The 14,922-nt window shown below is 36.1% G+C and overlaps 1 protein-coding gene across 7 annotated transcripts; it reads left to right on the top strand.

The window, feature by feature from the left end:
• Positions 1 to 416: 416 nt before the first annotated feature.
• On the top strand, positions 417 to 13,373 carry LOC112571722 (kelch-like protein 6). Of its 7 annotated transcripts, none has more exons than XM_025250953.1 (9): positions 461 to 564; positions 2,014 to 2,066; positions 2,215 to 2,738; positions 4,087 to 4,230; positions 4,946 to 5,091; positions 5,829 to 6,275; positions 7,825 to 8,000; positions 8,579 to 8,820; positions 10,068 to 13,373. In XM_025250953.1, exons 3-9 carry the CDS (start codon positions 2,427 to 2,429, stop codon positions 10,377 to 10,379), a joined length of 1,779 nt encoding a protein of 592 aa, XP_025106738.1. In that variant the 5' UTR covers positions 461 to 564; positions 2,014 to 2,066; positions 2,215 to 2,426; the 3' UTR covers positions 10,380 to 13,373. The 7 variants fall into 7 exon arrangements, with proteins under 7 accessions (XP_025106737.1, XP_025106742.1, XP_025106744.1 ...); XM_025250958.1 differs by having other exon boundaries at positions 468 to 564; positions 2,325 to 2,738; XM_025250954.1 differs by having other exon boundaries at positions 470 to 564; positions 2,014 to 2,059.
• Positions 13,374 to 14,922: the final 1,549 nt, after the last annotated feature.

The raw sequence follows: 14,922 nt of genomic DNA, 5'->3' as shown, positions 1-14,922 counted from the left end.
ATAAGACACGGCTCCAACTTTACTACCGTAAAGCGTTTGGATGACTGGGGCGCCCTCATTTACATAGACACGTACTTGATCAGTGCTTGCATAGTTTGCGTCTCGTCACATCCCGACTGGAGCAAAATGTATCTTTACAAATAACAACCAGAATGGTGATTATTATTATATTATTGTCCCTGATAAAAAGTTACTATAGCCGACGTATAACGAGACAGAAGCATATATCTTTATCCTTCGTCATGCAAACAACTTTTACATTATTTAAATACACGGTTAGTATATAAATAAACAAATTTATTTTATTTACTTTAAATAAATTATGAATGGCGTGAAAGATTGTTGCTTTATGAGAACTTCAGTGACTAAGAATCGCAGAGTGTGGGCGAGCCTTAAGCAAGTTCTCATTTAGCTCGCTCTTCAAATGGATTAATGAACTTATGTCATCCATAGGTCATGTGACCTGTAAAGTCCCACCAAGCCGGAAAGTTGTTCATAGTTTTATAGCCACGATGCTCTCAGGATGAATCATATCCACTGCTAACAACTGGCTTACAAACTGAGGTTCGTTCTTTTGAAAATTCTCTGGGTTTTATTCGACTAACCTCCCTGATCGTGTCGTCTGCGCAGTGCTTTGTTTACATGTTGACATGTCAATTACTTCGGTAATGTTGTTTTTTTTTTTCCCTACCCTCTCAAGCAATAATATAGGTTTTACAATACCAGTAGGTATTAAATGTTGCGTCAGATAGGCCAGGAAATTTTATTGTCATTCAGTTTTCTCAGCAACAAACAGCTTCGTATGTATCTTAGCCACTTCCCTGAAACAAGAGACTTAAAAGTCTCTGCCTGAAACTACTCAAAGTAATTAACTACCACTTGGTGTTCATTTATTGCTAATATAGTAATACTCAAAATATTATTTAGGCTTACACGTGACAGTTATGTTAAAGCGACAAAAGTTTAATAATTTGCAGAATAACATCTCATAAATGGCTCAATACATGATTCGTTGTCTTTGTAGAAATCTGTAGAAAATTTTCGTCTATTTCAGACATTGTTTCACGGTAACAGATTATATATATATAAAGATGGAATTAGAAACAAGGAAGAAATCTTCTGGATAGTGAAAGATTGTGTAAATGCTCAGTTAAAATAATTTTTTAACAGAAAATACTGTAACATGAACCATATAGTATGATGAGCAGTACAATTTTAAGCAAGATTTTATTGGAGACAGAAATTGAAATAAGTGAATGCCCAGCTTCACTACAGTTTTATATGAACTGTAGAAAATGACATTATTGCATAAAGACCTTCATCATGGTCATTGTCATCTTATTTCTTTCATTCAGTTTTTCTTTAAAGTTGTAATCTACTTCATGGTATCATAATCATGATTTTGTTGTTTCTTTTAGTTGGGTTGAAAACCATAGATGCAATCGCCTTTCTTCAGTCTGTAGCTTAGCTGTGAAAAGTAGAAAAATTGTAAAATAGCACATGATTTTATTCTGCTTCCTTATGCTTGCTTTTCTAACACTTGAAAACAAGTGTCAATTAGGAATTCACAGAACATAGCTTCCTTGTTTTGAAACTCATGTAGCTGGCTTCATTTCCTGTCACTTTTTGTAAACATTAATAATTCAGGCAAGCAAACTGCATGAACAAATTAAATGGTTAGCCTATGGAGGGCATGCTGAACACTCCTATAATCAGAGTAATACAACAGGATATTTTGCTCTGGACACACTTATCAAGTGTTGAAATTGTTTCTCAAAAATGTGTTCAAGATAAAATTGAATTAAGATGAAGATATTTCATTCATTTTATTGAAACCACTAAAAATCAGTTTTTCAGTCTAGTCTGAGAGTTTTATGATCCTTTAGTCTGAAATATTTTTTTATGCAAGTTTAGTTTGTGACAATAATTTTTTTTAAATACATTATTTGCTCAAGAAAACTGCCGCACACACATATAAATTTAAACACACACATTCATTGTATATTCTTCCAGACAATTACAAGGATGCAGTTAGTAAAAGAACTGTTCTACTAAAGAGGTACAACGTAAGTTATAATAGTTTTTTAAAAAATCTTTTTTGTGCCCATCATTAAGTGATTGAGACTTTGATGCTGCATATTTCTTCTACATCTGACAAACACGGTCTCATCGAAACATTAACAGGTTCAGTTTTGTTTTTGCCTATTTTCTCAGAGTAGAAATCAGCTGAGTGTTTCTGATTAGAAGCATTAACCAGATGCAAAAATCAAGACCAGGAAGAACCTCTGTGATTCCTTCCTGTCATGGTTTCATGTTGACAACAGGATGGGCGTGCTGAAAATGGGGCAACAATAGACAGCCTCTGTGTACACAGTCATAATGTAAAGCTGCGTTATACACATGCTTTTGTGCGAAAGACTGCAGAAATGTCATCCATGGATGGTGCAGTGTCCTGGCGACAGCAATATTTGGATGCCATGTCCAGCGGGTTGGAGCGACTGCTTACTTCAGGACATTTCTCAGACACTACAGTCATTGCCGGGTCCTACTCCCTCAAGTGCCACAAAGCGGTGCTGGCAGCCATCTCTCCGTACTTTGAGGCTATGTTCACATCGGGAATGAAAGAAAGTTTGACAGGAGTGGTGAAGATTGAAGGTATTGACAATAATGTGTTCAAAGACATCCTGTCCTACATCTACTGTGGTTTTGATATTGTGACAGACGCCAATGCTGAAGAGGTATGTAGCAAAACTGTGACTAGGGCATCATCATTATTCCAAGCTTAGGGAGTTAAGTTAGAAAATTGCCATTGGGCTTGCAATATTGATGATTTGATGGAAGAAAGAAAAGCTTTTTTTCTTTAAAGCTAGATAGGTAAAAACTGGTCTGTGTTAATGAGGCAACAGGTTATGATGTTAGAATTTTGGATGAACCCAGACTGTTTTTCATGTCTTCTTATTTGAGGGCTATGCAACCTCATTTTCTTTATAGTTTATATAGCATAGCTGTTGCTTGCTCAAAGATGATGGTGGAGAAAAGGGAGGTAACTTGTAATGGGGACACAGGAAAAGCCGATCAAGGATGATTAGTGGGAATTTCCTAGTTTGGTGATGGTCAACATTACTAGAGAGAACTGTGTTGTTACCTCTTAGTCAGAAACTAGTGCATTTCATAGTAAGCCGATTGTCCTAGGCAACAGAAAAATTAGGAGGAATGATCCAGAACACAAACTGACAGTATCAACAAATAATAGGGAAGGTTTTAGTGGAATGGGAATACTAGATATATAAACCATCATTGATACTAAGCTCCTAATCTAGAAAGATGTACCTATTGTTCCTCAAGGGTAGCTATTTCAAACATGATCACAGATGACAAGCCAGATTGATCTGTTCTGAAGCAATTTGTTATAACTGTTTTTCTTCAGTTAAATGCTAATGTACTGTCACTTGCATAATATATGCAGATATATATTACATGCGTGCACACATGCATGCTTGCCTTATAGGTGTTTACACTTGTTGTCGGTTGTTGTTTTTTTGCAGTGTGTACATTTGACTGTTCGAGATACAGGGTCTGTTGTAAGGTGTCCTCTTGTTGATATTTCTTGTTCATACAGCGTTTTGTTTTTTCTAGGCATGCATCCAAACGGAATAGGTGTACTCCAGAGTAGGATTTAAGTTCAAGAAAATTGACTTTTAATAAAAGCAGAAATATTCCACTAAGCCACTACATCATTCTTGGTGTTCTACCTGACTGCTTTATCCTCTGATGCTTTTTGTGTAAACACAAGTCATAGAGAACTGTTCATGGCTCAGTTGTGGAAAGGCTGCCTTTAGTTACTTACCATGCAAATAGAAGTAGAAGTACAAAGGTGCTATTCATTGCCATGTACACATGTATACACACTCTCCTTCTCTTACACAATTGCACGCACACATATTTTCACACATTTTCTCTCATTCTTTCTCCTCCTCTTCCCCCTGCCCATTCTTAAAACTTTTCACTAAACTAAGTCATATGGCAGAGGGTAGTGCCTATATCTTATGTCTTGTTACTGATTATTTGATTGCACATTTCTCTCAGGTCCTTAAAGGAGCTGCAGTGCTACAGATTGAATGTCTGCAGCGGCGATGTGAAGAATTCTTGTGCAAAAACTTGACTACCAGCAACTGCATTGCCCGTTGGCGTCTGGCACATTGGCATGCCTGCTCACATCTTCGTGACCAGGTCAGTTCCAGGCACTAAAAGAAATTAATCTTTGTAGATTGTAAGATTGTTTTGTTTTCTTTAAGTAGTCATGTGACCTTCATGGATACTTTTTATCCCACTCTGTTTATTTTACACACACTCCTAATATCACACACAATTCTGTAGATGCAAACTACAGACTATGTATGTCTGCAGATGTACCAACTGGTCCCCATTTTTTGATGACAAAAATATTTATTTTCCAGTCCCACTACAAAATTCCTGTCAGGATGTGAGTTGGAGGTGGGAGGATATGAATATTATCTAGAGAGAAAAACACTAAAAAGCTATGATAAGATAGTTTGGATAATTCTTTGTTTTAAAAACATTTTTAAAAATCATAAAATAGTAACTATTTTCTATTGTTATTCTTTTACACACACACACTCTCTGTCTCTTTCTCAGTCACACACACACACACATAAACGTCCTTTGTTTCTAGATTTAAAAAAATGGAATATGCAGATAATAGTTACTCGCACTGCACATTGTTTATAGGCCAGTAGCTGTCTTCCTTGCACAGGCCATTGGGATGCTCTGTTATGCTCGAACTTTGCATGAATTCTCATGATGAGCTGTCTTTATGTTATACAGCTCCTTGCCCCAACACATTCACATATTCTTGACACTACTCGCTGCTTGTGACCTATTTATGTCAGTGTATTCTTTGCCAATGATTAGTTCTGTCTTGCAGGCATGGAACTTCATTATGGTTCACTTTGTGGAGCTGTCCAAGGGCGAGGAACTCCAAGCTTTGGAGGCAGAGGAGTTAATTTGTCTTATTAAAGATGATAGCATCCATGCACCCGATGAAGAGTATATTTGCGAGACTGCCTACAGGTATAGTGTTGATTTTATTTTGGGAAAAACCAAGGATATTGACAAACTGGAAGGAGGTTTGAAGCAAGGGTAGAGAGTAATAAAGCAGGATTTTCCTTGTTATTGACACCAGGAACAAGTTCAGCACAAATATGACCTACAACCTTTTTTTTAAAAAATGCCATCACAATATCTTCATAAACTTTGCAAAGGGTGTGCTGTTGCTTGAATTCAGTCTATGTATTTTACCTTAGGTCTTATTTAATTACAGGATTATTTAATCCAATTCCTCTGGTGTGGTGTGATATAGTCAACTGTGAGGCATTTAAGCATACAAATTTTTTTCTAAATATTCTATTCCTGTTGTGTGCAAATTTTTCTATATTTTTTCGGTTTGAATATCGTTTATTTGTTGAATGTTGATTTTCTCTGTTACTTTCCATCCATTTTTCACTCTTTTTGATTTATTTGTCTTATGTTCTTTATTCAGATCAGGTAATGTTACATATATAATGAGGACACTTACATAATGAGTGTTGTACTACACCATTCAAGCCTTAAGAATATTTCTTCATGAATGTATCAAATTAACTATATATATATATGAATGCTAAGTCAAGCCCTTATTCTTTTAATGTTTATAGTGTGTTTACACATGCAGGAGGTTGATGGCACTTGTCATATTCAAAAAGCTTAGGAAAGTAAAGTAATTTTTTAAAAGTTCCTAGGTTTATTTGTTTTCTTCACTTTTCTTTCAGATGGATATCTTATGATCAGGAAAACAGGTTAAAGTACCTACCAGAAATCATCAAAAACTTGCGGCTGGGGCTGACCAGGCCTCAGTATCTGATGGACATGGTGCGCAAAAATGAGATTCTTAAAGACAGTGCTGATGTTCTACAAGCAGTTGATCGTGCCAAAAACTTCCAGCTTCTTCCTTCACGACGGCATGACTATTCTTCTGAGCATACTTCGCACAGAAAAAACTCTCGCATGGAAGATGTTTTGGTGGTGTTGTCTGGGGGTGAAACCCCAAAACCTCCTTACATCCGATCCAAGGATGTATATGCTTACAGCTTTAACTCTCGTCAGTGGTATCACCTGTCTCCCCTTCCTCATGATCCGGGGATAGAGTTCGCATCGTGTGTACATGATAATGATATCTTCATTACTGGAGGAGGCCTAATGCAAACTTGTTTTCTAAGGTATTTTTTTAGACATTGTCCCTGCATGTGTGTGTGTGCAAGATTTTAAGAAGTTGGATAAGGCATGTAGTGGAGGGAAGCTACCCAAGGCAAGTGTATAGTAGAGGGAAGAAGGTGTAAATGAGGCCAGTGAAGTGTGTTGGGTGGCAAAAAGTTGTGGGATGTGCATGTGTCTGGTCTAAGTGCATGAATTCAGGAAAGAAATCAAACGGTGTAGATAAGGGGAGACAATGCCATAACTAGGTATGCTGGGAGATATATCCAACGATCACTAGAACTTACTGAGTCAAAAAGTCATGATATCTGTAACAAGGCATGTTTACTTGATAACTTCAATATGTCTAAAAATGTAAATGTTGAGCTTTATTCAATGTTTTTTTTCTAATATACTGTGTAAAATGGTTCCCAGTCACTTAATCCCCAGACACTTCATCCCCGACACTTCATCCCCGACACTTCATCCCCGAGACATTTAATCCCTAAGCACTTCATCCCCAGACACTTCATCCCTAAACTAAATTCTTAACTATAAAAATTATGAAGTCAGCGAAAAATTTTATTGAAATTTATTAATTAATCATACTTAATTGAAATTCAAATAATTCAAATTCAAATCATGCTATTAACTTCAACGTCATTTGAACATCTACAACATTAGTTAAAATTCATATAAGCAAGTAAATGTAATGTTCTTCAACAATATGATATGAAAATTGTTCTTGAGTGTTCGCGAGGTAATTGCTGTTAATCAATATGAAAGGTAAGCTAATGATCGGAGGTACAGAAGACGATCCATTGACTCATATCTCTCAACAATGTTGCTAATTCTCCTGGCTAACTCAGCGTATTTCTTCTTTGCACGTTTCTCTGTGCCGGCGCATGATTGTAGAACAGACGCCTTGTGTAGCTGACAATCCTTACGTAGACCATCAAGGAATTCGAAGGAATCGACGATGTCTTCCTCACATACATAGGCCAGTGCTGGGAGACATCTGACCATTCCACGTAACTCGTCGTCTTCGTCATAGTCACTTCTCATCCCCAGTTCAGAGACTTTGCGTAATACCGCTTGACTTAAGTGAAAGTAACAGCCCGTTACTTTACATGACTGAAACTTCTCTCTAAAAGCGGTCATCGCAGCTTTCTCAAAGTCTGTTACTATAGTCTCTGGAGCTGCATTAGGCACTAGCTCTCTAACTGCACCCAACAATCTATTATAGGTTGCTCTTGATTTGTCCTGAAGAGGAAGTGTCGGGGATTAAATGTCTCGGGGATGAAGTGTCTCGGGGATGAAGTGTCGGGGATGAAGTGTCGGGGATGAAGTGTCTGGGATGAAGTGTCTGGGGATTAAATGTCTCGGGGATGAAGTGTCGGGGATGAAGTGTCGGGGATGAAGTGTCTGGGGATTAAGTGACCGGACACCGTGTAAAATATCTTCTGATAAAATGTTTTTATTTGGAAGTTTATATTATAAGCTGAAGACATTAATGAACTGCTACTGTGTTATTTATTGTTATTTTCTTGGTAATGTCTCTTTTTTAATTTTAAGGTACCGTGCTAAGAAGAACAAGTGGAACTCATGTCGGGCAAAGTTAAAAAAGGGCAGGCGCCGACATGCAATGGTGTCTTGCGGAAATAAAATATATGCCATCGGTGGTTTCAACTCAGAACTGGAAGAAGGTTGCAGAGTGCAGAATTCAATTGAAGAATATGAACTTGATTCAGGTATTACAATAGGTGATTCTGATACATGTAAAATTTTTTATGTAGGTTATATTTTGGGATTTTTCATGGGCAAAAAAACTATTCCCTCAGAAACTGCTTTTTTGGTTTTTTTTTTAAAAGCATTATCCCATGACAAATAGTTTTGTTTTGGTTAGATGGGGGAAGTTTTAGGCTGGAATAGTAAATTTGTTGCACCCATTGGACAAGATTAGTACCATAAGTTGCTTGAACTTTGAACTTGATAAATGAGCACACCGTGCTGAGAATGCTACTTTAAATATCTTCCTCTTATTGTGAGTGTTCTATTGTCATTTCTAATTCATTTAAAACTTTCCAGTCAACACAGTTACATTTTTAACCACCTGTTTAGATAATCAAAGCTGTATGAGGTATTCTTTCGATACAAAAAGGACATTTTAAGCAGTTTTTCTAACGTGCTGCCATTTTCAGATGGAGTAAATGTTCTTAGCTTTACAAGAGTTAGCTGCATTAGATGCTTGCTTTTAAGTGGATTATTTTGTATTTGTAGAAAGGATGCTAGAGAAATACAAATTCAAGTTTCTTTCACATTTGTGCAGGAGAGTGGGTTGAGGCTGTCCAGCTTATGCAGCCAGTCAGTTCTGTCTCTGCTACAGCTCTGGGCGATCGCATCTTCATCTATGGGGGTGAGAGGATGGATCGTACAGACTCATGCGTCATTCAGTGCTATGACACCGGTTTGCGCACTGTCACTGTCATGGCATCACTTCCAGTTAACTGCAAACTCTCACGTGCTGTGATGTGTGATAACAACTGCTTCCTCATACTATTTGATGGAAAGGTCTGGAAATCCTGTTTCTTTTTGCATAAGCCTTTTTTTTCAAAACAACAACTTTATAAACTTTTAGCTTTTTCTGTTTCATCTTGTGAAACTGATTGTCTGGTAATAAACATAATGAAAGCAAAGCAAGGAAATACAGGACGTGGCAGCATCACAAAGCTGTATTACAGAATGAATTTAAGCAGCCTTTTTGAGTCATTTTAAAGATTAGCACCTTTAATATACTTGATATTTTTTCCAATGTGGGAAAAACCTAATGAGGAAGAATTTTTTTTAAGCAGTAATAAATTGTAATTTCTGTCATAGTCTGCTGTAATATGTTGATCAAATGAGAGTTAATACCATATTAGAGAAGTTGTAGAAGAGTACTCAGCCCTTCCATATGAAAGGAATAATTAAGAAAATATTCTTCTGCTGGAATTACAGTTTGTAGTATCCAGTTAGACCTTTCTAGACACTATGTTAATGAAAATCAGAATAAAATCAATGGCTTATGCAAGTGAGAAAAAGAAAAAAAATAAGGAAAAGGAAAAAATATTAGAAAAAATAATTACATAGCTGGAAGTCAAAGAAAGGTCGAATGAAGAGAAAATTAATGAACTTGAAATATTGAAAGGAACAAAAATGAACTTATTAGCAAAAGGGAAAAGAGAATGGAAGGTATACAGTTCAAGACCAACAATATTGACATCCATTGAAGATATACCAAAACTTACTGAACCTGAACCATAAAGAACTATCACTTTAGAAAAACCAGGTCAGGTTGTGAAATGTGAAAAGTATGTCTAATGGTAAAAGCCCAAGAAGCAATGGATTTACTGTGGAGGTTTTTTACGGTTTTCTTTTGAAAATCGCTAGGCCCTTTAAATTTTTAGATCGTTTCTCTTAAATGTGATGTATAAGATTGGTGCAGCATGCATTGCAAGTAGAATGAAAAAAGTTTTAGTATCTCTGATCCATGAAGATCAGTCCAGTTTTATTCGTGGAAGATATCTTGGGGATGATATTAGACTGATATATGACCTGACTGAACATTTAAATGTAAATAAACAGCCTGATTACTAGTATGCCTTGACATTGAAAAAAAAGAGAGTTAATATCTTGTCTGCAAAGATTAATTAAAATTTCTACTGCCACTTATAAAACAAATCTTTTAAAATTTTGCTTACATTTATTTCTCATATTATGGTATCATATGAATTCATAATTTATTTTTGAGATCTGGAATTTTCATCTTTCCATATTAGGTGATAAAACATTCACCCGATGACAACACCACAAAAATTGTGGGTCAGATAAAGAACTTTGACCGAGTACACTTTGGTCTTGTTCACCGCCGTGGCATTCTCTACGTTCTTGGGGGACAGAAGGTGGGTCCTGGACCCAGTCGAGCCCTGTGTGATGCAATGATAAAATATGATACTCGCAGTAATGTAGCCATGACCATCTCTGACCGAGTGCCAACACCTCGCCTCCTGGACAGCTGTGCCAAGATTACCATTGACAAAAAGTTCCTGCAAAAGGACCTGATTACAGAAAGCCCCAGTAGTCCAAGTTAGCAGGTAGCATCTGCAGCAAAAATAGTGGCCTGCATGTGATGCTGGCATGATATACTTGATTTGTGATGAGATGTTTCAATGATGTCTTAAATTTCTCAAACAACATACACTTTCTGTTGCGACATGATTCTATAACGAGTGCTGTGATTGACCGTGCGATTTTTTTCTGAGAAAGATTAAGTGTATTGGGAAACATTTGTGTGCAGTGTGTGTTTTTGCACTGCATGGTTTCAGTGTGAGTGCACAGGTAAGAGATTTTAAAGTAGTGCTGGATTCTAAAAAGACCTGAAGACAAGACTTTATTTATTTTTAACATAGTAGCTGCACAGAGTGCACCCTTCATTTCTGCTGTGTGTAAGGTCAGTGGAGGAATTAACTCCAATGAAACTTGAACCCAATATTATTACCGTTCATTGGATTTGCTGTTTTTATCCTTTGATGAGTAAACATCAAAGACAAAAAAAAACAAAAAAAACTGACATCCTTTGTAGAGAAAAGAGGGTATAAACAATGAATGTGAAATTTATCATTGACAAAAACAGCTTTTCTTTTTTTAAAAAAAAACATAACGCAGACACACTGACTTGCTGCAGCTGATGCACACGACAGACAGGTTTTATTTTTTCCTTTTCATGCATGGTTAATCCTATAAGGGAAGTAAATGCTGAATTTAAAAGCTGAAATTTTGTTTCTGCAAATTACTGACCCCGGCTTAATGACAAGATATCTGGCCTTTTTCAAATTTTGTGAAGAGAAACGTGTCCACGCAGGGTGATGTTCCACATGTTTTTCTGACAGTTTGGTGTAGAAAAGTCATCAAAATTACTATCTTGTGCTCCCCTCTCTCTGGATAATCTTAATTCTCTTCATGTTCAGATGAATTAATGATTGGACAATATCTGTTACTTATATACCAAGTTTTCATGCACTACCTTAAATATATTTTTGAAAAACAGTTTCAGCTAAGCTGATGTGAATTTTATAAAACAAAACATGCTATTGCCCGAAGGTAAGTACATCCAATTCATTTAAAATTATGTTTTTGTGACAGTTATTCTGCTAATATTTTTTTAATAAATGGCCAAAATGTGGTGACCTGAAGTGGACATTTTTTTCTGAAAACGAAGCTAATCGGCTTGCATTTTTACCAAATGCTACCATGTTAACTTATTATTTATACACTGAGTGGAAGATTGGTTGTTCGAGATATATGACAATTATGTAAAACCTAAAAACAATTGTACATAATATTATAAAAAAACTGTTCCATTATTTTATTCATTATTTTCAAGCTACATTACTAATAAATAACTTTAATTTGCATGACTAGTACAAATTGCAAGTCCAAATTGTCTTCATCTGTTATCACTGCTGTGAAGCACAGATATAACTTTCACATCGCATAACTGAAATGTGCCAAGTAGTTATTAAAAGAAAGGAGATTCACTTTTTGATAAATTTGCATAAAATAGTTCTTGTTCCTGTCACCTTTTTTTCTCTATCCTTTTTAATGTCTACATTTTCATGATAGAAATGTTGCACTTCACTTTCTCATATAAACTATTCACATTCCTTTTCAAGGGCGCTGTGCCAAAGAAGCATTGATTGAAAAAAATTGGGTGTGGGAATACCCTGTTCTCCGCAATAATTAAAACATATATACCTCACTTAGTGACTTACTTGTTTAGCAATTGATCATAATAGTGACTTCTTTCTGACCAACAGGAGCTGTCAACTGCAGAAGAACGTTGGTCACAGAAAACATGTATAATGTGTAGTGACAGAAGTTGGTCGTTAAGTGACGAGAGTCTGTATTTTGCTGATCCATTGACATAATTGAGGTCATTATGATCTTGAAAAAGGCATTTAGTTTCTCTTTTACTATTATTTGGATATGGGCTGCTGTTTCTAGTATAACTTTATGTCTTAGATGCTGTTTTTATTGTGTTATCCATGCCAGGAAGACATCTCTGAGACACGAATGTCTATCAGCAAAGTTTTGTAAATTATTTTCAAATGTCTTGATATGATTTATAAGGCTTTATAAGGCTTCACAATTCATGGACTGTCTTTGAATGAAGTTCTGCTGAAATTTTAAAATAAGAATCTAAAGAAACCAAGCTGCTGAAAATAATGCTTTTTCATCATAAGAATTTCCTCTTTGGTTGATCATAAATAGCCATAATTTTCCTTTTTCTTTACAGCTTTTATTCCTTTTAAATATAGTTGTATTTCTTTGTGTAATTATTATGTGATGAAAGTCACGCTCATCACCTATTTTCTTGGTGGTGTAAATGCATTTGAATATCATACTGTGAATATTACCACAATATAGTTTTAGTTTAGTTTATTCCTCAAGGAGTATAGGGCTGCAACAACAATTATCAGAACATGCTTTGACTCAAAAATGGGATATTTTACATTTTTTTCATTCTTGAGATTATTTGTGGAATTTATATACATGTATGTATTATTTATTTACCAACAAAGATCCTTTTTCATTGTTTTACCTGGTGACCAAGTAAAATTAAATTCACATGGTTTTGATATTTAGTATAAATTTATCACTACTAATTTAGTTAATAATTAATGGTTCAAAATAAACAGGTCATTGCCTGTGTGCATTATTTTGACATTGCCAGTGCAGATGTAAACATTATGCATCTGGACAAGTAGGACAAATAAATAACTTTTTTGTTTTGATTTTATAAGTTCCACAACAAGCGAGTATAGCAGGTTCTTTATTAACTTTGTATGTCCAGCTTTTACTTTCAAAAGTTTTTATTTTTTATTTTGACAGTTTGCAAAAAAAAGTGCTTGTCTTAATGCTCATGTTAAATTTATGCACAAGTAAGTCACAGCTTTTCAAAGGTTTAATGAGATATTTTAGTTCTCATAAAAGTATGAAAATATTTGTAGCAGATTGATATTTTAGAATCAGCTGCTTAAAATTTTAGACATTTGTGGGTAATAAAGGTGATGTGGAGGTTGAAATTTTTAAGTGTTCTTTTTTTCTGGTTTTGTTAAATATTTGTCTACATATAATTATGATCAAATAATAATAATAAATGCAAAATTTGTAAAGCGCATACTTACACTCCTAAGGAGCAATCTCTTGGTGCTTAAGAATAAGAACAAAACATGGACAGCGTATGAGGCACAGGAAAACAAAAAAATAACATATGAGCTATAAAAAACTAAACAACGTACTAAACAAAGAATAAAATCAAATACAGAAAACACAAAGAGGAACCAAATAAGAACAAGAACTGAGAGTAACATGATATTGCAAAAGGTAGGGTGTCAAAAAGACTAGCATTATGGGAAATGTTGTTAGAGAAGAGGTGTGTTTTCAGTGCACATTGAAAGGATTCAATAGTGGGTAGGTGGCGGGTATGGAAAGGGAGAGAGTTTCATTGTTTTGCTGCACAATAACCAAAAATCCTGTGGCCATATGTTGTTGTTTTGATGACAGAAGAGTAAGGAGACAATCATCGGACAAGGAGTGAAGTTGTCTAGCTGGGATGTAAGGGAAGAGCAGTTCAGAGAAATAATCAGGGCAGGTGCCAGCAAAAAGTTAAAACACAGCACGGACAGTTTGTACTGGATGCCAGAACGGATGGGAAGCCAGTGTAGACAACAAAGGAGAAGGGGGCGTGGTCCAGTTTCCAAGCTCTAAGCACCAGGCGTGCAGCAGAGTTCTGTACTTTCTGGAGTTTGTGAAGAAGGTATTCAGGTTAGTTAGCAAGCAAGGAGTTGCAGTAATCAAGTCAGGATAAAACAAACACACAGACAAGAGTGTTGGTAGACAGAATGTGAGGATGGCGCTGATCTTCCGTAGTTCATAATAGACAGACTGACAGCTGTAACTTGTTTATCATAATAGACTGACAGCTGTAACTTGTTTATCATAATAGACTGACAGCTGTAACTTGTTTATCATAATAGACAGAAAGACAAGCCTATCCATAGACTTCTATAATCTGGTCTGTGAGCTTATCTACCCCTGAAGGGAGAACTCATGGCGTTTGGTTAAGAAATGATGATAAAACCCATGTTCACATCTGACGAGCAATACACATATCTCATTCGTAAGACGAGTAATATCAAGGAATCAAGATTATATGAGGTCTCCCGTGGTCGTGCACCTGCACTTTTGTCAGTGGGTCGCTGGTTCGGTGAGATGAAAAACCCTCTGACTCCACGGGTGTCCGATTTGTCAGGGGAAGTTAAAGGCATCAAGATGAGAGAATGAGGGCTGGTGCTGGGAGAGAGAGATAACTTCCTCGCTGGCAAAAATCACAGAAGGCTGCTGTGCTGATCCCTGATTGGTTCAGATGGAAAATGGCAACAATATTTCACAGGTGCGCAAGGTGGGCATCATAAAAGTGGTTTTTATGAACTCGGCGATCCACGTACAACAATGATTATGGGAGACCCTCTTTCTCACAATGCCTCATCGTTTCACCCATAGTGATGTGATGAAATATGTTAGCATGAATGTTTATGTGCATTGCTTGTGTGTGTGCTCACAAGCGTGCCC

Source organism: Pomacea canaliculata, linkage group LG9 (genome assembly GCF_003073045.1).
Source record: "Pomacea canaliculata isolate SZHN2017 linkage group LG9, ASM307304v1, whole genome shotgun sequence".
Taxonomy (NCBI): domain Eukaryota; kingdom Metazoa; phylum Mollusca; class Gastropoda; order Architaenioglossa; family Ampullariidae; genus Pomacea; species Pomacea canaliculata.
This window is presented reverse-complemented; position numbering and strand designations above follow the sequence as displayed.

Bases quoted from the DNA above. Each gene is read 5' to 3' on its own strand.
- LOC112571722 (XM_025250952.1), top strand. From the start codon at position 2,427: ATGTCATCCATGGATGGTGCAGTGTCCTGGCGACAGCAATATTTGGAT. The intron at 5,092-5,828 runs GTATAGTGTTGA...CTTTTCTTTCAG, and splicing joins ATTTGCGAGACTGCCTACAG to ATGGATATCTTATGATCAGG. The intron at 6,276-7,824 runs GTATTTTTTTAG...TTTAATTTTAAG, and splicing joins ATGCAAACTTGTTTTCTAAG to GTACCGTGCTAAGAAGAACA.